Source organism: Erythrolamprus reginae, chromosome Z (genome assembly GCF_031021105.1).
Source record: "Erythrolamprus reginae isolate rEryReg1 chromosome Z, rEryReg1.hap1, whole genome shotgun sequence".
In the NCBI taxonomy this organism is placed as follows: domain Eukaryota; kingdom Metazoa; phylum Chordata; class Lepidosauria; order Squamata; family Dipsadidae; genus Erythrolamprus; species Erythrolamprus reginae.
In genome coordinates, this window is record NC_091963.1 from 29,715,930 (window position 1) to 29,739,973 (window position 24,044).

Below are 24,044 nucleotides of genomic sequence, written 5' to 3' on the forward strand. Positions count from 1 at the left end.
ATAGTCATTAACATCAAATAATTAAGCAGAAAACAATACTCTCACCAATGGAAGGGGAGCAAACATCACACTGATGTGTCTGAGTGCCAAATTTCAAAAGTTCCCTAGCATTTTTAAATTTACCTTGATTTAAGATACTCATAGTTTCCCTGTGAAAATCATGGTTAAGTCTGTCCATGTGTTGTGAGGTTAATGTTCAGTGTACAAATAAAAAAGAATATAAATAGGACATGGTGAAATTGAGGATTCCTTGGTGCACAATGAGTTTGATTGTTTTCATGCAATTGAATTTTCATTGTGTTTTGATTGTGTCTTCTGACTGCTGGTTGATTTTATAGTTGCACATTTGCCTGTCTGTCCTATATAGTGGTTGTTACATACTGTGTACACACAGAGATACAACAGACACAGACACACATACACACACATATATATGTGTGTATATATATATATATATATATTTGTTTTCGTAAATTTTCACGGGTATATGTATGTAGATTGTTCTGAGTTTGGGTTTTGCCCTGTGTAATGTTTTGCATGTCTATGCGACGTTTCGGCGAAATCACATTCACCATCTTCAGGCTGTAGTTCCAATCTTTGGTTGGAACTACAGCCTGAAGGAATAATAGCAGCTCTACTTTGTCTATTTTGTCTTTATCCTCAGAGTTACAGAGTTAATCAATATGTGAATTTTCTTTCTCAACTAGGATTAGCACAATGTTCAGAAGCCAACTACTGGATGGGTCTTAATCATCTAGATTTTGACAGTGGATGGCAGTGGATTAATGACCAACCTTTAAAATATTTAAACTGGGCTCCAGGTGAGTAAATGTTTATAGTTAGAAGGCCATTGGTATTTCATTTACAAAATATTTTGTAAATATGTACGGATAATAAGATAAGAATACAGTATTTGGACATTCTTGTTGTATTATCCAAAATTGTTTTTCTTAAAAAGGTCAAGGTAGTGTTTTTTTAAAAAAAAATTGTAATGAGATGAGATGTATTTATTATATTTTTGATTTAATTGACAGTTTCTTTAGAAATCCTCTAGAGTTCTTATATGGAGTATATAAGAAGTACCGTATTTTTCGCTCTATAAGACGCACCTGCTGATAAGACGCACCTAGATTTTAGAGGTTCAGGGGGGTGCTGGGAAGCCCCCCAGTCCGGCTGCGATCTTTTAAAACAGCCGCGCCGCTTCCCAGCTGTCTCCTGAAGCCAAACGCCAAAGGCGAACTTCCGCGTTCGGCTTCAGGAGTCAGCTGGGAAGCGGGTTCGGGGGGTGCTGGGAAGCCCCCCAGGCCGGCTGCGATCTTTTAAAACAGCTGCGCCGCTTCTCAGCTGACTCCTGAAGCGCGGAAGTTCGCTTTTGGCTTCAGGAGTCAGCTGGGAAGCGGCGCGGCTGTTTTAAAAGATCGCAGCCGGCCTGGGGGGCTTTCCAGCACCCCCCCTGAACCCCCAACTCGGAACCGTGTTCAGACGATTCCCCCCCCTGTCCCCGTCCCCGCGCCTACCGCGCACCGCTCGCCTTCCCGGGCAGCACGACACGCCGGATCGCTCGCTCCCTCGCGCGTCCCGCCCACTGACAAGCCCTGCCCGCCGCCAGGCTCCTTCCATCCACTCGGCCCGGGCGGCCGCTTTCCCGGGACGCAGGCGGAGCTGCTGCTCCAGTTCGCTGCCAGTACTGTAGTATCCAGCTTGCACGCATTAATCGCTTTTCCATTGTTTCCTATGGGAAACAATGTTTCGACATACGAGCTTTTCGACTCACGAGCCTCCTTCCGGCACCAATTAAATTCGTATGTCGAGGTTCTACTGTATATCGCCGCCCCCCCCTCTGCTCCAGCGCCTCCCCCCCCCTCCCTGCCTGCATCTTCACTCCATAAGACGGGGCTGATTTTTCATCCTACTTTGGGAGGAAAAAACTGCGTCTTATGGAGCGAAAAATACGGTATATAAACATTGATTCCTACAGAATTGTGGCCTTCACTTTTTTCATCACCCCAAAGATGATTCCGATCCCGATAGAACACTCTTAAAACAGATTCAGTAGCTATGTTTAACTCAATGTGCAAAAATAGTATAGTGTATAAGTGGCAACTTGATATCTTTGCAACTTCACATATGTATTACTGTATAGCATAATACTAATGCAGTATCAGGGTTTTTAAATTCAATTGTACATAATGTGAAGGATGTGTGTTTTTGTTTTATTTTTATAGTTTTCTTGTGTATGATGTACATTGAAGATGGCATTTAATTTCATGGTATAAGGTGAAACTCTCTTTTGTAGAGTTACAGTAAAGTAAGCTTATTCTCTTTTGTAGAGCTCATAGGCATTTTGTAGAGTGCAAAGTGGCTCCATTCCTCATTGGTATGCCACCTATTCCTGTCAATCATGACAGTTGAGATGGAAGCTGTGCTTGAAAATTTTGGAAAAAAAATTGAAAACTTGAAAAATTGTTCTTCCTCATATACGGACGTGATCTGACTTGCCCTTTTGATTTGATCTAAAGGGTCAATTGGAATCAACAACTGGAAAAATGGCATTTGTCAGAAACCACCATTGGTCAATTACGTATGAAATAACCCAATGTCTAATTGGATAGAAAATGCAATGTCTTGCCCTAATGATATGTGCACAGCCACAAAGGATATAGGAAAGCTCATGTATATTTACTATAGCAGATAAAATTGTTTGTTTGTTTGTTTAGATTATAGGCCGCCCTTCTCCATGCGAGCTCAGGGCAGCTCACAATAATAAAAATAAACATATTACATAATAATACAGTATAAAACATTTCAAAACATATAAAACCTACTATAAAAACAATCAATCATACCTCTTACCTACAAATGGTCGGATCCCCAGGCCTGCTAGCATAGATGTGTTTTTAATACCTTTTGAAAGGGAAGGAGAGTGTGGGGCAGTGCAAATCTCAGGGGGACTTGGTTCCAGAACGTTGGGCCTACAACAAAGAAGACTCTCCCCCCAAGGATCCGCCAGCCAGCATTGTTTGGCCAATGGAGTGTGGAGGAGGCTGACTCTGTGCAACCTATCCAGTCGCTGGGATGTATGAGGCAGAATACAGTTTAAATAATTTGATCAGGGGCTTTATAGGTGATAACCAACACCTTGAATTGCATTCGAAGACTAATCAACAGCGAGTGCAGTTTAATTGTATCTTGAGGTACAATTGAAGAAGAACGCAGGAAAATATTATTACTTTTTATAGATTAAAAATGTTATAATCTTGGACAGTGATAGGGCAACCTGGCTCACTCTTTGTTACAGGTAACCCCTCTTCAGAAACAGGAAAAATATGTGGATTGATGCAGACTAAGACTGGCAAATGGGAAAATGACCTGTGTGGAGCGAAGCATGGATACATCTGTAAAAGAACAAACTCTTCAGTAAAGGCGTCTCCACCTTCTTCAGGTAAGTTGTAAACTGGAAATTAAGTTATCTGAATAAATATTCTTTCACTTATATGCATGGCGCTCATGCCCAAATAACACTTTTGAAAAAATTCTTTTCCTATTGGTGATTTTGGCCCCAGAGCAATCTATTTAGAATAATGTGAAATAATAGATACCTGGAGAAGATGCAGACATTCAGGTTCTGAATGCACTTTTTGCTTAGACCAAAAAGGTCCACTAAACAGCCTAAAAATCCTATGTACACAATTATGTTTATAGATGTGGGGAGCTGCTGAATTCTCATCACTATTATGATGGAGCTCCAGGACATATCAGTAGGAATCCACCACTGATGAACATATACATGTGGCTTACATATAACTTCTGTCTTTTTTAGACGATCTTAAGCCAGTTAAATGTCCAGCTAACTGGGTTGGATATGCAAAGCACTGTTACCGTCTGAACAGAAATCGCAAAACATGGAAGGATGCCTCAGTCTCTTGCCAAAGGGATGGTGGACATTTGTTAAGTATACATGACATTGAGGAATACAGCTTTGTTTTTTCTCAGCTTGGCTACAGTAAGTATATTCTATTTTATATTTCCTATTTTGTATATTCTGTGGGTACATAGATGCCAGGAAAAGAAAAGAATAGTTGATGATGTAGCCATCGCAGGACAAAAAGACGAGTATTTATTTAGGCCTTAAAATATTTGTAAAGTAGCTAATCAGCTTGTATGATTTAAATGACGCAATTACATCCATGACAGATTAGCACTATCATTTGGCAATTATATCACATATAAACTCTCTTATATCCTGACCAACATATTCTAGGGGCTGGAGCAGGCTATGCTGGCTGGAGAATTCTGGGAGTTGAGGTCCATAAGTCCTAAAATTGCCAAGTTTGAAGACCTCTAGGCTGGAGGATTTCATTTCAACTTCTGGACTTCATTAAATTTGAGAGCAAATGAATAAAATGGATTTATCTTTTTAGAATCAACAGATATTTTATGGATAGGACTAAATGACCAGAAGATTTCTTCAAATTTTGAATGGAGTGATGGTACTACAGTGAGCTTCATTAAATGGCAGAAAGGAGAACCCACACTTATAAGCAACATACAGGAAGACTGTATCGTAATGAGTGGAGAGGTAACAATAAAAACCCTTAATTGTCTGGTGGACATTTTTTCCCTCTTCGATAAAATGTGTGCCTATAAATTTGTTTAAATATTTTCTGTAATATAATTTATTCCATAACTCAACATTTCTTAATTATTTTCCTCTATCCACTTTTAAAATTATAGACAACCCTCAAAGAGTTTTTGTTTTTTTTATAAATAACTGATATTTATCATATTCAGAACAGTTATCATCTATAAAGCTCTACATGGCTTAGGACCAGGTTATTTAGGGGACCGTCTTCTGCCTCACATATCCCAGCAACCGATTAGATTGCACAGAGTTGGCTTTCTCTGGGTCCTGTCAGCCAAGCAATGCCGGCTTGCCGGGGAAGGGCCTTTTCTGTTGTGGCTCTGTTGTGTTCAGTGCCAGTAAGCCAGTGCAGCTCGCAGAATGATGGACTAATATGGGTGTATCTGGGTACATCCATAATGGCTTGCATGGCTGCATGAGCCATTATTATTCATCAGAGTCAGAACTGAATATGTAAGATTATTTATATAGAAAGGCTGGGCTTTTGTGATTAAGGACTTAATATTTGGAGGGGGACAGGACTTTAGTAATAAAGTGATTAATTATGTCAAGTAACCCTGATTAGTCACAGGGGCGGCATACAAATCCAATAAATAAATTAGCTACTAAACAAACAAAAATTAAAAGCCTAATGGAGCCTTTAAATGTCCATTCATACTTAAGTGGATTGCTACTATGTAATTAATATTTTGCTTTAAAATGTATGAATGTATGTAATCAGGGGCGGGATACTGCCTGGACCAGGACAGTATCCCACCCCTGGGGTAGCAAAAATGGAGCTCCACCCCAGAGCACCCAATTCGCAATGAAAGATGTTGAAAGAAAATGCAGGGCGTCCTGCATAAGCCATGGCCACAGTGTGGTAGTAAAAATTTTAGTAGCCTTTCTCTGATTGTAATAAGTAAGTGAAGAAATATAATCAAAGTTCAATTGAGCATTTTTTTCAGAAGACTGGGAATAAATTTTAAACTGCATTGATTGAAGAACAAAAGTTTATTTAAAATTTGGATTAAGTGTGCTACTGGTGTATATTTGGTGAGAAAAGAAACAATGCAATTATATTTTATATTTTGGAAATGTGAAGTAATATTAATGAATTCTTATTTTGAAATAACTTAATTTATGTAAGCCAAAAGCTATGTTTATCATTCCCAACTTTATTTAAACGTTTACATCTTTTTGCAAGATGTTAGTATGGCTGCAGGTTTTAGACAAATGAAGCTGTAACAAGTGTGCAGTAATCCAGCTCATGGAAAAATAAAAGCAAAAACACAAATCATTTACAAAAAAAAGGACTGGATTCCCTTTCAGTGAGGTTTGTTCATCCTTTCATCCTCAGGATGGATACATGGCGGATCATTTCTGTGAAGAGGAATTAGGATACATCTGTAAAAAAGAATCTTCAGAATTTCTTACTGGACAAGATGAAGTTGCTGATCCAAATTGCCAGAAAGTAAGCCTAAAGAACTGTGTAAAAGAACTCTTGATCTTTTATAATAGTTATTGATCTTATGAAGTTTTGGGGATACCATCCAGAAAGCTAATTTTGCCTTGAGATGAATAATTCCCTCCACTCCTAACATTGATGTTGACTCTCAGCAATCACATTTATAGAAAGATTTTCTTTGCAATATTACAAGAAGACAATTTATTCATCTTTATGACAAAAAAAACCCTGAACAAACAAAAAAAGGCATATCTGAGATTAAATAGAAGGAACACATTTTGATTTTTTTTTAAAGAATCTGAAAATGAAAAATGTTGGTTTGTCCTGGCACATGTACAAATTTACTTTAAAGTAAACTGCTATGGTTTTATGGATATCCAAATTTCAGCAATGTTCTCACGAAATTAAACAAATCTGAAGCTGTTGATACAGAAGTTAAATTCTATGAATTTATGTCTATTAACATTTATTAATTTCACAGCACCTTTTAGCTTCTGTGACTATTACTACATACCGTACCACATAAAATAGGAAATTAAAATAATTAAAGATCACTATTTGGTCAAGATAACCTCTGTGAATCTGAGAATCTTTGGTTGGGCAGGATGAAAATATAAAATAAATAAATACATTTAGGCTAATTTTGTTCTGTGTGTATGTATGCTACATTCACAGGGCTGGAAAAGAAATGGTTTCTATTGTTACTTTATTGGCAAGACACCTGGAACATTTTCAGAAGCAAAGACATTTTGTGAAACAAACCAAGGATTTCTTATCTCTGTGGAGAATAGGTAAATATGTTGAAAGGGACAAAATATCCCATCTATCACCTACCTACCTACCTATTATCTCTATGTATCTACCTACCTTCTATTTCTGTCTGTCTGTCTGTCTGTCCGTCTGTCTGTCTGTCTGTCTATCTATCCTTCTTTCTCTCTCTTTCTCTCTCTCTCTCTCTTCCTTCCTCCCGCACTCTTCCTGCAGCCTTGGTCAGATAGCTAAACCAAGAGAGCTACCGCATGTGGCTTTTTTATTTGTAGCAAGGATTGGGCAAGCCCTACCCTTAGCCATAGTTGGTGATGGCTTCCTCAGACAGCATTTACTAAGAGACCTCAATAAGATGGAAACCTGTCCTTATCCTCAATTTTTAGAAGAATATGTAGTCTTTGCTGTAACAAATATTCAATTCCAGTCCTGCTAGCCTTAATGTATGTTATGGAAACACACTCCTTAGTTCTGATCAGGAATCTGTAAATCTGTACATACAGATCTGAGAGAATGATGATTATAATGTTAACTTTATCCCAGCTTTATAATATATAGAAATGTTCCGAATCCTCCTATTTTCCCCACAACAACCCTTTAAGTTTGATTAACTAATAAAAAATGTAAATTGATCCTAGGATTAACCACTTGTAGAATTTGGAAATGGAGAAAATCAGAGACCATCCTGATTTGAATTATTTTTACCACAGATTTGAGCAGGCCTTCCTGACTAGCCAAATTGGATACCGTCCTGAAAAATATTTCTGGACCGGCCTTTCAGATGTAGCAAATCCAGGAACTTTCAACTGGACCAATGGGAGTCCCATTCAGTTCACTCACTGGAATGCAAAAATGCCTGGTATGGAATTTGTCAGAGCAAATACATTCTAGCAGGGGAGCTTTTATACTGTTTAGGTTGTCTATGCGATGCACTTAATCTGGCTCTGGTCTTCCATTCTGCCAGGCCCAAATCCCGGCTGTGTTGCCATGAGAACGGGAGATGCTGCTGGACTGTGGGATGTTGTCAATTGTGAGGAGAGGGCTGTGTTCCTTTGTAAGCATTTGGCTGAAGGGGTGACGCTTCCTACAATTCCAGCACCAACATCACCTCCCCCATGTGCCAAAGGGTGGATTGCAAGTCCAACAAGGAATGTCTGCTTCAAGGTGGGTCAGCATTTGCTTGCTCAATCAAATTCAGCCCTTTGAGACAGTCCAGGTTAAGAGGCAGACACTGCAACAGGAGTTGTCATCCCAGCCTCCCCTCCCATCCTTCCAAAGGAAATTTGGTCTCCTTCAACCAGAGATGGGTACTTCCTGGTTGGACTGCTTTTCACTGAACTGGTAGAAAGCTGCTGTTGACATCACAATGATGTCGCAGAGCCAGTTATGTCGGTGCCAGTCCCTGGACACTGCCATCTTTATTTGGGAAATTTTTTTGGAATTTTTAAAATTTATTTTTGTTGGAAATTTCCCCAGGATTTTTTTCTTCTGTGCATGGGCAGTAGCTGAGTTTCCAGCACTGAGCATGCATCACCATCTTGTTTTCAGCTTTGTTGTTGTTTTTATTTTTTTTTATTTTTATTTTATTTTTGTTTTTGTTTTTATTTAATTTTAATTTTAATTTTAATTTTAATTTTAATTTTAATTTTAATTTTAATTTTAATTTTAATTTTAATTTTAATTTTAATTTTAATTTTAATTTTAATTTTAATTTTAATTTTAATTTTAATTTTAATTTTAATTTTAATTTTAATTTTAATTTTAATTTTAATTTTAATTTTAATTTTAATTTTAATTTTAATTTTAATTTTAATTTTAATTTTAATTTTAATTTTAATTTTAATTTTATATTATTATTATTATTATTATTATTATTATTATTATTATTATTATTATTATTATTATTATTATTATTATTATTATTATGTCAGTACAACACAGCAAACGAGATCACTATGCTGGATTTCATATTTCATCACCACTCGGGCGCTTCCCAAGCACCTAGGACTGCGTGATGTAGCGGCGAATTATGTTTGCCATTATTATTATTATTATTATTATTATTATTATTATTATTATTATTATTATTATTATTATTATTATTCACTTCCTCCCACAATGTGGGAGAATGTGCATTGTTCCTCCTATGCCACATGCACAGTGCCAAATAATAATGATATTGATAATGATAATGATAATGATAATGATAATGATAATGATAATGATAATGATAATGATAATGATAATGATAATGATAATGATAATGATAATGATAATGATAATGATAATGATAATGATTATTATTATTATTATTTTTATTTTTATTTTTATTTTATTTTTTTTATTTATTATTATTATTATTATTATTATTATTATTATTATTATTATTATTTGGCACTGTGCATGTGGCATAGGAGGAACAATGCACATTCTCCCACAGTGTGGGAGGAAGTGAACAAGCAGCAAGAATCATCTATTTCTGAAAAAGAAATAGATGATTGGAAGAACAAGGAAGGAATCATAGAGAACATGAAAACTAGTATTTGCCTACAGCCAGGACATCTTTCGTTTTTCTCTGTGAAATCTCCATTAATTGGCTTGAGACACTTTGGGTTACTATGTCGCAAGATATCGTGGTCTAAGCAATACAATCAAGATGATGGCTATTATTATTGATTTAGCTTAATATAGTTATGGCCCTAATAGAAAAGGTACAAGTTGGCATTTTTGTTGCAATCAATGTTTATATATTCTTAACTCTTTACAACCTTATTTCTGTTGATTTGTCATAACTTTTTTGCTACTATTCAATTGTGTTTCTTTCTCAGAGATTGTCCAGATAAATCCCTTCAGTTACTTTGGCAAAGTTTTTTTATTAATATTTGGTCATTTTCTCCTTCCTAGTACTGAGTGTGGGTGACAGCTCCAAAGTTATCCAGCGGGCCTTATGTCTCAGACGATATTAGAACTCACTATCTCCCAATTTCTAGACTGATTCCTTAATCCAGTGATGGCGAACCTATGGCATGCATGCCACAGGTGGCACACAGAACCATATCTGAAGGCACACAAGATGTTGCTCTAGGTCAGCTCCAGTGCATATGTGCTTGCTGGCCAGCTGATTTTCAGCCTTCCGGAGGGCACGGGCAGGTCATTTTCACCTTCCTCAGGCTTCAGGAAAGCCTCCAAAGCCTGTGGATGGTGAAAAATAGACCCAATGGGCCTACCAGAAGTTTGGAAATACATTGGGTTCATTTTTTGCCCTCTACAGGCTCCAGAGGCTTACTTGAAGCCTGGGCAGGATGAAAATGGTCCAACAGCCCAACAGGAAGTTCATTTCCAAACTTCTAGTAGGCCCTTTGGGTCCGTTTTTCACCATCTACAGCTCCGGAGGCTTTTCTGAAGCCCAAGAGGGTGAAAAACAGTCCAATGGGCCTACTGGAAGTCTGGAGTCTGGAGGTGTCAGTATGCTCCCTGTATGCATGCATGGGGAAGGGTAGCATGGGGGGGTGGCGCAAGTGCAGGGGGGAAAGGCATTGCATTATGGGTGTGGGCACACACATTTTTGGCACCCAACCAAAAAAATGTTCACCTCATTGCCTTAATCACTACCCCACACTGACTGACTGTCCTTTAGATACATGTCAGAATCATCAGATGTCTAAATCATCATTATTATTATTATCATTATCATCACACTATATAGAAGGATAGATGGGAATCTTTTTCATCCAATTTGCATAGTCTATTTATAGCAACAGCAAAAAAAAAATCAAAATCCTTTTACTCCCTTTAACTTTTCCCATCTACTCCAACATCAATAGATATTCTATTAGGATTGGGGCAGTGGCCCAGAGGTGGAGTTCTCACCTCACAATCAAGAGGCTGTAAGTTCAAACCTAGGTGGAGGCATATATTTCTCTCTCTGGGCACAATGAGACTATATCTGCTGAACAAACTCTGCACTGGCGACAGGAAAGGCATCTGGCCAGTAAACATTCATCTCCATTCAATTCCCCAGACTCCACCCCACAAAGGATTATGGGGTTGTTAAAAGATGATGGTGATCAGTAGGTATGCTGTTGGTTAGAAAACTGTAAAAAATAAATGTTTTGCCTAGTTATTAAATATGAGTCCAGAAGAGAAGTAGACAACTGCAGTGTTAATGCTAATTTGTAATGAGATGTATTTATATGCACTTAGGCATATGCAAAGGAATATGAAAAGAAAACTTGGCTTGAGGCAAATGACTTTTGTAAATCAATTGGAGGAGACTTGGCTTCTTTCCATAACAAACAAGAGTTTGAATTGCTAAATGAAGAGTGAGTATAATAAGCTTCATTTTTTTTACTTGTAAATTTTTTAAATTGAATATATATATTAAAATAACAGAAAAGAAACTTCTTAAAGGAAGTTCAAGAAAAAACTGACAAGATCTTAGAGTGGCAGTGCAATCTGTTATTGTTACTGTATCTCTAAAAAACCCAGCTTTGACCACTTTCATTATATGCTCACAAAGGAAGTCATGAAATACCAGTAGCTGCCATGTCAAACTCTGCTCTATTTCACTCCATGCTGCTTCACCTACAGGGAGCAAGGAGTGGGAAGGGGAGGAAGGAGGGGGAAGGGGAGGAAGGAGGGGGAAGGGGAGGAATAGAAGAGGAGGAGGAAGAAAGGAGGAGGAGGAAGAGGAGAAGGAGGAAAGGAGGAGGGAGAAACAAAAAAGAAACAAAAGGATAGAAAAAAGACAAAAGCTTCATTTTTTTATATGTCAAGGTAGAAACACTACTGGTAAACAGTTTATTGGAGCACTGAATTCATCATCATGGAATATATAACTAGTATAAACTTCATAATCCTATATATATTCATTATGAACTACTTTGCATATAGTTGAGTTTTCTCTCTGGGCTCTCAGAATTAGAAATAATAATGAATGATCAAAAATATAAATTCAGTTATAAGTATCATCAAAGTACCGCATTTTCAGAATATAAGACGCACTGGAATATAAGATGCACCTCACCTTTTGGGGAGGAAAATAGGGAAAAGAATCTGTTTACCATGTATTCATCTGGCTAGCGTCCTTAGACTGGTCATCTTCAGCACATTATTTTATCCCCTGGTTAAGGGCTTTAAAAAAATTATTGTGAAAGAGTAACAATGAAAGAGCTTGCAAGCCAGTAAGAGCTGGGAACATCATTAGCACCTGGAAAGAAACAGTCTGAGCAATGGAAAAATTCTTCAATGATTTAGAGCTTGGAAAGCATTCTTCTTTGTAGAGAGAGCCAATGAAAGAGCTTGCAAGTGGGTAAGAGATGGGAACATCATTAGTACCTGGCTAGAGCTGGAAAGAAATATTCAAAGCAATAGAGAGCGGAACCCCCCCCTACAAAGACAGGGTTTGGAAAACATTCTTAACAGAGAGTAACAATGAAAGAGCTGGTAAGAGCTGGGAACATCGTTAGCACCTGGTTAGGACTGTAAAGAAACTTATTGGGAGCAAGTTAGAGCAATGGAAAAAAAACCTTCAAAGAGTTGGGGCTTGGAAAACATTCTTTGCAGAGAGAAACAATGAAAGAGCCTGCAAGGTAAGAGCTGGGAAGATCGTTAGCAGCTAGGTAGGACTAGGGGAAAAAAGCTACATTCTCAGTATAAGACGCCCCCAAATTATCAGCCTCTTTTAGGGAGGAAAAGGTGCATCTTATGCACCAAAAATATGGTAACAAGGCTTTTAATATTTTCCTGTACACAATTACTTAAAGGAATTCTAAGGAAGTCATCAGAATCTAAAATGGGTATATTTCAGATGTACGGGAATATGCCATACTTGAGACCTTGGATATTTCTCGAGATTATACATTTGCTGATATGCTTATGTTCTGCATGTGAAACAAAAACACAGAAAATATTTCAATTTTTATTTAAGTAAGACGTATGCATAAATTATATTTAACATACTTTCTGATTATTACATTTTAGAATACATGATGATTGCTGGGTTGGTTTAAGAACTGTGGATTCCAGCCCAGGAAACACTTGGACTGATGGGTCTCCTGTAAGTATATTATTTATTTATTTATTTATTAGATTTTTATGCTGCCCCTCTCTGAAGACTCGGGGCGGCTCACAACAATTAAAAAACCACAATATACAGAGAACAAATCTAATATTTAAAAACTAAAAACCCATTATTTAAAAGAACATACAACACGAGCATACCATACATAAAATTATATAGGCCTGGGGGAAATGTCTCAATTCCCCCCTGCCTGATGATAGAGGTGGGTTTTAATTAACATGCAAAATACAAATGTTACCTGGAATTGCGGGTATTCTTAATATTTAATGTAGTACAGATATTAGTAATATTTTTGTAGATATTTTCAAAGACATATGATAGTAGTCTAGTTAACAGTTAAACCAAGTATTAAAATCTTAATATAACATGATGTTGCTATTTGACTTGATTCAGGTTTTTTGACAAGATTTTTGACAGACTTACTTTTGTAAAAGGTTTGATTGCATTGTTCTTATAGAACTTACAAACTACTTGAAATCTTTCATTTCACATCCTACTATTTTTTTTAATCTGTTTTTGCTGACGTGGGACAACCTCCAATTACTGGTAATTAAAATAGCTGAGTGATCCTTTTCCCAAATATTATATTGAGTACTTTCAAACATAGTTCCCTCTAAGCTGAGCAGTGAGCAATCGCTCACTTAAAAATCATCATCAACTCAGAGTTTTCCAAACCTGCCCAGAAGCCGAGAGGGAAAGAGTGAGAGGGAAGGAGAGAGAGAGGAAGAGAGGAAGAGAGAGAAACAGACGGAAAAAAGAGAGGAAGGAAAAGAGAAAGAAAAAGAATGGGAGTAAGGAAGAGAGAAAGAAAATCAAAATCTAGTTTGAAACTAGCTCAACTATTTAAGTGGCATTTTGATATTAATAGAGTTGCCCTATTATGAGCTCACTGTTATAGACACACAGTACAGTATTTTATTTTGAAATTCTCTGAGGCAAAACAGGGTGGGTTTTTTATTTGTTTATTTGTTTGTTTGTTTGTTTGTTTGTTTATTTATTTATTTATTATTTTTGTGCCGCCCAGTCCCGAAGGGACTGCCGCTCAGACACTATACTTTTCTGCCCCCCCCCCAAAAAAATTAGAGGGAACACTGCTTTCAAATGTCTACAACTCTATTCCTTATGGTCATAAAAATGCAATTTGGAGCATGGTAAGGTTGATTAAAGGACATCATGACAGTTTATGTGTTATGTTTGTGAAATATTTGCTACTATTCCAATGGTTCCAATGGTCCCAATAGTATTGCTATTATTGGGACCATTGGAACTATTTGGTATTGCCAGATTAAGAAGAGCTCCTACAAAAGCAGACAGCATAATGGTTAACTAAGTATCCTCATGAAAAAAGACTGAAAACCTCCAGAGCAAATGAAGTGTAAAAGAGAGTAAAAAAGATCTAGAGAGATCAAGAAGATAGATGGGAATTCATCATTGTGGTGGTGACCCAAAAAGGAGATCAATGCAAAGAAGATCCTTTTGGGGGAGGAAGGAATGAGCTGAGCAAGCAATGTTTCTAAGTACTGGATTTCACTCATCCTGTTTCTTTTCCCTGCTAGCATAAAAATCTGTATCACTATGGAGGACAAAAGAAAAGTGACGGAAGAGTGACAAGAATTCAGTGTAGTAATGATGAATGCACTCTGGGATGATGGACCGGTGCATATGCCTTGAAGAAGTGTGTTTTACTTTTCAGAAGAATAGTTTGATCTCAAAATATTAAACAATTGTTAACATATAGCCGTAGACAGTTCTTTAGTCTAAAGAACTATATCTTTAGTGAGTTCTTTGCTACAGTGTAAAGAACTTTGGAAGAAGTTAATTACATAGGGTCCTATCTTTAATTTTGGAAGTGGAGACAGACAACTCATATCTGATTTTTGGCAAGGTCATGATAAATAATTGCACCCTTGTTGACATTATTTGATTTCTCAATGGTTTTTCATTATCATCAACCATAGCATCCTTCAGGATCAACTATGTGAACTGGGAAAGAGGAACAGTCTATTGTCATGATCCTTTTTTCTGAAGCATGGATTTCAATTGGCATGGTTGTCAGTTTTTAACTCTTGGATTATGGTTTGTCTCAGATCTTAATACCCTTCACACTTTTATTTAGCATCTACTTAAAACTGGTCAGGAATATGATCCATTGACACAAGGTTAAACATGATCAATGAGGGATATACTGTATAATTTTATATCTTTTCCATCGAGTGAACAAGTGATTTATCTGCACTGCTTTTCCTGATGCCTGGAGTTTACTAGGTTCTGGAGGGGATAAACTTTATAATTTATTAATTTATTTAATTTATATGCTGCTCATTGTACTCATAGGGCTACTATGAGTGACTTAAAAATAATAATAATAATAATAATAATAATAATAATAATAATAATAATAATAATAATAATTTATTAGATTTGTATGCCGCCCCTCTCCGAAGACTCGGGGCGGCTCACAACAAACGATAAAACAATATATATAGGCACAAATCTAATATTAAGAAAAAACTAGAAACCCTATCATAATTAAAAAACCAAACAGCACATACATACCAAACATAAATTATAATAAGCCTGGGGCAAAGGTGTCTCAAATCCCCCATGCCTGGCGGTATAAGTGGGTCTTAAGTGGTTTACAGAAGACAAGGAGGGTGGGAGCAGTTCTAATCTCCGGGAGGAGTTGATTCCAGAGGGCCGGGGCCGCCACAGAGAAGGCTCTTCCCCTGGGGGCCGCCAGACGACATTGTTTAGTCAACGGGACCCGGAGAAGGCCAACTCTGTGGGACCTTATCGGCCGCTGGGATTCGTGCAGTAGCAGGCGGTTCCGGAGGTATTCTGGTCCAATGCCATGTAGGGCTTTAAAGGTCATGACCAACACTTTGGTCATGGTAAAAATGGTAAAAATATAAACATAAAACAGTTAAAATTGAGAATACTTAAATAAGATCTTAGAGATTTTAATCCTAGCAAGATGGGGCAGTTTGGAGTTAAGAAGCCAGCTGACTGCAGGGAGATTCCATTTCTAATTATGGATGGAATCGTGTTCCCTTGAGTTATGCTGCAATGTGATGATGAGGGACTTTTGCACAACTTCATCTATTGTGCCATTTAGAGTCAGCCTTAGAACGTGAGACACTATCCACAGCTACACCTATCTTGCTTTCTTATTTGGACCACTGAAATGTGCTATACATGGGGCTGCTTTTAAAGAGTATATAGAAGCTTCCCCTATTGACTCTTGTTCTACCCTCAAACCTTTATCATATCTCCTTGTCCTACCCTACCTTCAAGATGCAACCAATAATGTTTCATAAGCATCCTATCCAGTGAAGAGATCCAAATAGTTTGACAACTGCTTCTCTGCCCTAATAGCTGGGTAGATGTGGCTGGGTGGTCATGTGACTAGGTGAGAGTGGCCAACTCAGTGTTGCTCATTTCAAGATGTTCTTCACCTCACTCAGCCTCTTCCTATCATGGGGAGGCTGCAATAACTGTAAGTGTGAAAAATAGTCATAAGTCACTTTTTTCAATGCCATTGTAACTTTGAATGATCACTAAATGAACTGCAGTAAGTCAACGATTACCTGTGCAAAAATAGGAATTAAAATAGTTAAAATGATAATTATCAATAACCAACCCCTGCTCATAAAGTAAAACCCTTAAGGTCTCCAAAAAGTGGGTGGGAGTGTTTGGTCTACAAAATGATGATACAAATTAACATATTATTTATTATTTAGATTTAGGTTTATTATATATGCCACCCAATCCTGTGGGACTCAGGGCATCTGAGTCGCCTATATTATATAGGGCCCCAAATTCAAGCCTTTCCAGCTTGTCAGGATCACAATAAAATCAGTACATGCCACAGCTATTTAAATAAACTTCAAGCCTGGTGCCATGTTACTAAGTCTTATTGTCATGGGAAAAAATTAAAATGAATTGGAAGATCCACACCCCTACTTCCTTTAAAAAAAAAATCTTACTATCAGTGAGCAATCATGTCCCTTGGCAGTGCAAGAGACTCCTGTCCCAAAAGTGCTTTTTCAAGAGGCAGCTGGAATTTCTGGAAATCAAGAAAGTCCAGTTGTCTTTTCAAAAGAGTACCTCTAGAACAGCTGTGACATGGATGACTGAAGAATCCCCATAATGTGCTCAGTGAACTGACAAAGCGTCCTTTCACACCCAGGGGAATCAATCCTTAGATCCATTTGCATCACTTAAAGATACCATCTGGTCTCACTCACCTCACATCCTAGGGAAATCATACAAAGGAAATATCACAGGCCCCAGAAAGGCAGTAACAAAAATCAGTGTCAAGCTTGCATCCTGCTATTTGGAAGTATACCATAAAAGAATACTACCAGGAACTACTAAAGTAATGTAAAAATATTAAAACAACCCTTCCCCTTTAAGAAGTGTGGAACTCCATGGTGTCAACCCCCACCATTTTTCCCTTAGACTATCCACGATTGACCTCACCAGGTTCCTTAGAGGTCAGTAAGGGGCGAGCATAAGTGCACTGGTGTGCCTTCCGTCCCGTCCAATTGTCTCTCCTATATTTTATATATCTTTTCTCCCATTCATATATTCTTTCCTCTACTCTTCATTGACGTATTCTATTCTCATATCTTTTTTTCTATCCTTTCCCTGATATTTACTACTACATGTTTTTATTCTCTTTAACTTTAAATTGTATCGGACAAAATAAATCAATACATCAATACATCAATACATCAATACATCAATACATCAATACATCAATACATCAATACATCAATACATCAATACATCAATACATCAATACATCAATACATCAATACATCAATACATCAATACATCAATACATCAATACATCAATACATCAATACATCAAGCCCTTAACACCAATAAGGGAAAAACAAACTCGGGAGAAGAGACAGAAAGTTTGGGGGTATTGCCAAAAAACAATGTAATAAGGCAGTTTAGGTAAGCAGGGAAATAAAGATAGGGATTAGGCTAGAAACAAGCCAGAATGTTTCCTTTCTGCCTTCCTGACAGTAGCCCTGTAAAGTGATAAAAAAACAAAAGTCTGTTGGAAGATTTCTCTGAACTGCTCAAAAAGTTAACAAATGGTTCTCCTGAATAGGTGTGAATCAACTGAATCCCACCACTGATTCTATCCCAGGACTTCAGGAACAACATAAGAACAAAACCATACAGATATCTTATAAAAGTTACAACTATTGTTAGCTTCTCTTTTAGTGTTACTCTTTACTAAATTCTTTTAGAGTTTAGAGTTTTGTGTTAAAATATGTGAAGTTGTATATAAGTATGCTGGAGAAGTGAATCAGGCTAATATGAAAAATAGGTGCCAGCTGCCACTTCTTCGATTTCAGTACTCAGAACCACATTGGTAAAATTTTGCTAATAGCCTATCAAACAGGTGAACATTATTAAAAGACAATTATGATACATTCTTTCTTTTTCCAAATGTTAAAATTTATGTCTTTCGACAGTAAATATGTAAATATATTTTAATTTTAGGTAAACTTTGAACCAAGAAGACCTTGGTATTATTATTATCATTATGTTGAGGATAATGAAAAATGCAGCGTAATATGGGGAAATATTATATATTGGAAAGACGAAAGCTGCAAGCGATTAAAATATTGGATCTGTCAAATTAAAAGAGGTAATATGTTTTTCATACTCCTAGAATTTATTAATATAGACAATAGCAATTTATATTCATTGCATAACTGTAAACCTTGTTATTGGTGGTTGTTTTTTAACATTTATGTGATGGTCCCCTTTCTTTTGAGGGAGAAATTTGGGAGTCTTAAATACAATTCATTTTTACTGCAGATTTTATGTTTATATATATGCCTTAAATAACACAGTAAAATGTCATTGATGCCAAAAATTATTTTATAATAATAATAGCAATAATATTAATAATGTATTAAATGGTATCTATTGTTATTTATTAAACTGTATCTATTTATTAAACTGTATCTATTAGATTTTCAATCATTCTGGGCTCATAAAGTACTGTCTGACTTTCAGTCATTCTGAGCTCATAAGAATCAATTGATTTTACAGTAAAACCAAGAGAAAGATAAAAGATGGTAAATGCAATGAAGTGAGAGATTTCACTCTTTCTTGACAAAGTTATAAGTGAAGGGCCAGGACTTTATGGCTCTTTAAAAAATAGGGGCCACTGGGATTTGGGGCAATACTGGGATTTAGATTTCTATTATTTTATTTCCTTGAATATGTAGAAATACATTAATCCAGTACAACATTTCCCCTTTTGTGAATTGCCTTTTGCAAAATGGAGTAATATGATAAGATTAGCTTGAATTTCTTGTAATTAAAATGCTTTATTTTGCAGGTTTAACCATACCAACAGGTCAACCAGTCGACAACTTTGGTATGTTGGGCACTTTAATGTAAAAGAAAAGTAATATTTACTAGAAGCTATGGCTGTGCATTGTATTTTAGTTTGATTTGAATCAGACTACTTTGAGCTAAATTTGGCTGTATGAGATAAACATTCCTAAAATGTGATGCATGATGGTTGAGTTTGTAAGCAGACCAACTTCTCAGAGCACTGAAGAAAGTGCTCTGCATGATGTAAAACTTCAGACATTGTATTTTCCTTAAGTGAAGTTCTCTTCATAGGCATTAATTGAATAGGAGTTTCCCAAGCATACATAGAAATATAACCAAAGAAGAGTTACTAAAAATTACTTTTCAAATCCATAAAATTCCTTTTCAAATCCATAAGAGATCATTGGACATGTTTAGAAAACAATCCCAGATATGCAAAGCTTTGATGAAGTAATTGCATTTGATTGAATCAAATGAGCCACAGTGGTTCAGTGATTAGAGTACAGTATTGCAGGCTACTTCTGATGCCTACCAGCTACCCACAATCTGGCAGTTCAAGTCTCACCAGGCTCAAGGTTGATTCAGACTCCTTCCTTCCTTCCTTCCTTCCTTCCTTCCTTCCTTCCTTCCTTCCTTCCTTCCTTCCCTCCTCCCTCCCTCCCTTCCTTCCTTCCTTCCTTCGCTTGCTTGCTTGCTTACTTACTTACTTACTTACTTACTTACTTACTTACTTACTTACTTACTTACTTACTTACTGTATTTTTCAGAGTATAAGACGCACTGGAATATAAGATGCACCTTAGTTTTTTTTGGGGGGGGAGAAATAAGGGAAAGTAATGTGCTTGCCAGGTATTCATCTGGCTAGTGTTCTTAATCTGGTCAGCTTCAGTACAATATTTTATTCCCTGGTTAGGGTTTTAAAAAAACTTTATTTGAAGAGAGTAACAACGAAAGAGGTTGCTAGCCAGTAAGAAGTGGGAACATAATTAGCACCTGGAAAGAAACATTTGGAGTAAGTGGAGCAATGGGAAAACCCCCACAAAGACTTAAGGCTTGGAAAACATTCTTTGCAGAAAGTAATAATGAAAGAGCTTGCAAGCCAGTAAGAGCTGGGAACATTGTTAGCACCTGGTTAGGGCTAGAAAGAAACTTATTCAGAGCAAGTTAGAGCAATGAAAAAAATCCTGCAAAGACTTAGGGTTTGGAAAACATTCCTCACAGAGAAAAACAATGAAATAGCCTGCAAGGTAAGACCTGGGAAGATCGTTATCATCTAGGGCAGGGGGGGGGTGCTACATTCAGAGTATAAGACGCACCAAATTGTCAGTCTCTTTTAGGGTGGAAAAAGATGTGCCTTATACTCCAAAAATTACGATATTTATTTATTTGATTTATATTCTTCCGAGATCGGTAAAATAAGGACCCAGATTGTTGGGGGCAATAGAGTGACTCTGTAAACTACTTAGAGAAGACTATAAAGTACTATAAAATGATATATAAGTCTAAATGCTATTGCTATTGCTAAGCAGTTGCATAAGGCAACAACCTAATACTTTCTCTAACTAGCTCTGAAAGCAAATTAAAATGGCCTCCTCATTGCTTCGCTTTACACTGCTTTGACCCAGAAGAGACTTTTGGGTATTCTGGAACATTTGCGTGGAAGCCTCTTCCACTTATTGGAAGCACTCAGTGAAGGTCAGTTTGCCAGCTGTTATATGGATGTGTCTTTTGAATGGGCTTGTTCATATTCAAAAGATCTTGGAAGGAAGAGCTTTGCCCAAAAGGACAACAAGTAATCTTTAAATGGCTCGGTTTCTTTTGTGATTTTGTGGGATGGATGCAAAGGGATCCCAGATATATAAGTCATTTCTCCTACTTCTTTTTGCAGAAAATTCTTATACAAAAATTGAAGATGGCTGGATTCAATATGGAAATAATGAGTATCTTTTCAATAGTACAGCAATGCCTGTAGAAAAAGCCCGGAAGTTCTGCAGACAACACCACGGTGATCTTACCACCATTGATAATGAAGACGAAAATACATTTTTGTGGAAATATGTAAGAAATATATGCAAAAATTACTTTTTCAAAATAAGAGATTTTGGAATGTGTGTTTGTGTGTATGTGTGTGCAGTGGGTTGCTCCCAGGTCAGCCCGCTTCTAAGAACCAGTAGCACTGGAGACTAGTGATGGGTGAATGGATGTGTGGAGTTTGTATGTATAATACATGTGTGTCTAATGTGACTGCCAGACTTTTTCATAAACTAAAGAATTTCTTTTTAACTCTTGGATAAAATATATATTAAGATGAGGCCCATTAAGTTAACATCAATGGAAATTTAATGCATTCAACTCATTGTGCAATTTTACTCAAATAAATTTTCAAAAGTACTACAATGTTAAAAACAGAACATATTTCAAATTATGTCATTTACAGTATTTTATGTTTAGTTGTGTCCATTCAAGACAATTTGCAAATCATTATTACTTTATATTTAAAGAGTAAATAATTATTTTTATTTCCTATTCTTTCTTTTATGTATTAGATCACCCATTATGGAAATCATAATCATTTTTACATTGGCTTAACCTTGGGTCTTGATAAAAAGTTCGGGTAGGTAAAAAACATGCATAAAATATTAACAAAATGCTGCAGTGTGCAATGGGATTCTGTTTTTAAATTATTTTTAATAATAAACGTGAATAAATATAAATAAGAAAGATTTTATTAAGCTCTTGGCAAAATTCTTGCCAAGATTTTGATAGTTTTTTTTTTTAAAAAAGAGGGGAAAACAAATATATACATACACATACACACAGAGAGACACACTCACACATTTGATTTCTAGGCCGCCCTTCTTCTGCTGAGACTCAGGGCGGTATATGTGTCGGTGTGCGTGTGTGTGTGTGTGTGTGTGTGTGTGTGTTTTCTGTCGGATCACCCTGGTATATTGAAGGAGCATCACAGCTTCCTTTTTGCCTCTCCGCCCAACCCAGCGCCATTTCCTAGGAAGTTAATTTGTTCATAGCTGACAAACTATATTCTGTATGTGTCACATGTTTTTTCTAAAATTAAAATTAAGGAAGACTAGGAAAAGGACTAGGACTAGGAACAAAGCTGAAGGGATCATATCCTTTAGCCTAAAGGTTAATTCTCTGCCTTACAAGTCAAAGGCTGCAAGTTCAAATCCCAGTGAGAGGTATGGCTAGCTGATGAGGCCAGAACAGTTTAAAGTTTAAGTTTAAGTTTAAATCTGTTGTGTGCTCTTGTGTTGTTGTGGTTGAAGCTGAAGTAGTCGCCGACAGGCAGGACGTTGCAGTACATGATCTTGTGGGAGATATAGGAGAGCAATAGGACAGGGGACGGAAGGCACTCTAGTGCACTTGTACTCGCCCCTTACTGACCTCTTAGGAATCTGGATAGGTCAACCGTAGATAATCTAAGGGTAAAGTGTTGGGGGTTTGGGGATGACACTATGGAGTCCGGTAATAAGTCCTACGCTTCGACAACTCGATTATTGAAGTCATATTTTTTACAGTCAAGTTTGGAGCAGTTAATGTTAAGTTTAAATCTGTTGTGTGCTCTTGTGTTGTTGTGGTTGAAGCTGAAGTAGTCGCAGACAGGCAGGATTTTGCAGCATATGATCTTGTGGGCAATACTTAGATCTTGTTTAAGGCGTCTTAGTTCTAAACTTTCTAGGCCCAGGATTGAAAGTCTAGTCTCATAGGGTATTCTATTTCGAGTGGAGGAGTGAAGGGCTCTTCTGGTGAAGTATCTTTGGACATTTTCAAGGGTGTTAATGTCTGAGATGCGATATGGGTTCCAAACAGATGAGCTGTATTCGAGGATGGGTCTGGCAAAAGTTTTGTAAGCTCTGGTAAGTAGTGTGAGATTGCCAGAGCAGAAGCTACGTAGGATTAGGTTTACAACCCTTGAAGCCTTCTTGGCTATATTGTTGCAGTGGGCTTTGGCACTTAAATCTTTTGTTATTAGTATACCGAGGTCTTTAACCGAGTGGGGATTATCTGTGAAAATTTGATTATTCAGTTCGTATTTGGAGTTGAGATTCTTCTTCCCAATGTGTAGGACAGAGCATTTGCTAATTGAGATTTGGAGTTGCCATGTGTTAGACCACTCAGAAACAGCGTCAAGGTCTTTTTGGAGAGTAGTTGTGTTATCGGTGGTGTTGAAGAGTTTTACATCATCGGAGAAGAGGACACAGTTGCTTGTGATGTAATCGCAAAGGTCATTGATGTAGAGAATGAAGAGCATTGGTCCCAGTACACTACCTTGGGGAACATCGCTTTTAACTGGGATGGGAGTGGATATGGTGCTTCCTATTTTGACCACTTGTTGTCTGTTTGACAGGAATGTTGTAATCCAGCTATGGAGGGATCCTGAGATGCCATAGGATTTGAGTTTTAGGAGTAGTTTGTTATAGACCACTGAATCAAAGGCTTTGCAGAAGTCAATATAAATTGCATCTGTAGATTTCCCTTGATCTAGATGAGTTGTCCATATATTTTTGCAGTGGAGGAGCTGCAGGTTGCAGGATAGATTTTTTCTGAAACCAAATTGTTATATCTATTATATTGCAAATACATACTTGACAAAATAATAAATAAATCAATAAATAAATAAATAAATAAAATCGCACAAACCGTTTTCTAAGTGGTGTGATTCAGAAACGATTTTCCTTGGAGATTGAAGTTTCAGGATTAAAACCGACTTT

The 24,044-nt window shown here is 36.9% G+C and overlaps 1 protein-coding gene across 1 annotated transcript in view; it reads left to right on the plus strand.

Annotated features, from left to right (window-relative positions):
• Window positions 1-24,044, plus strand: part of LOC139152989 (macrophage mannose receptor 1-like) — a 67,056-nt gene that overhangs the window by 6,890 nt on the left and 36,122 nt on the right. Inside the window, exons 5-18 of the mRNA XM_070726473.1 lie at window positions 708-821; window positions 3,299-3,442; window positions 3,821-4,003; window positions 4,422-4,579; window positions 5,982-6,095; window positions 6,765-6,880; window positions 7,565-7,713; window positions 7,819-8,018; window positions 11,058-11,176; window positions 12,837-12,912; window positions 18,463-18,610; window positions 19,313-19,351; window positions 21,200-21,369; window positions 21,858-21,925. Of these exons, the coding sequence (XP_070582574.1) occupies window positions 708-821; window positions 3,299-3,442; window positions 3,821-4,003; window positions 4,422-4,579; window positions 5,982-6,095; window positions 6,765-6,880; window positions 7,565-7,713; window positions 7,819-8,018; window positions 11,058-11,176; window positions 12,837-12,912; window positions 18,463-18,610; window positions 19,313-19,351; window positions 21,200-21,369; window positions 21,858-21,925 (1,798 nt within the window). The remainder of the gene's footprint in view (window positions 1-707; window positions 822-3,298; window positions 3,443-3,820; window positions 4,004-4,421; window positions 4,580-5,981; window positions 6,096-6,764; window positions 6,881-7,564; window positions 7,714-7,818; window positions 8,019-11,057; window positions 11,177-12,836; window positions 12,913-18,462; window positions 18,611-19,312; window positions 19,352-21,199; window positions 21,370-21,857; window positions 21,926-24,044) is intronic.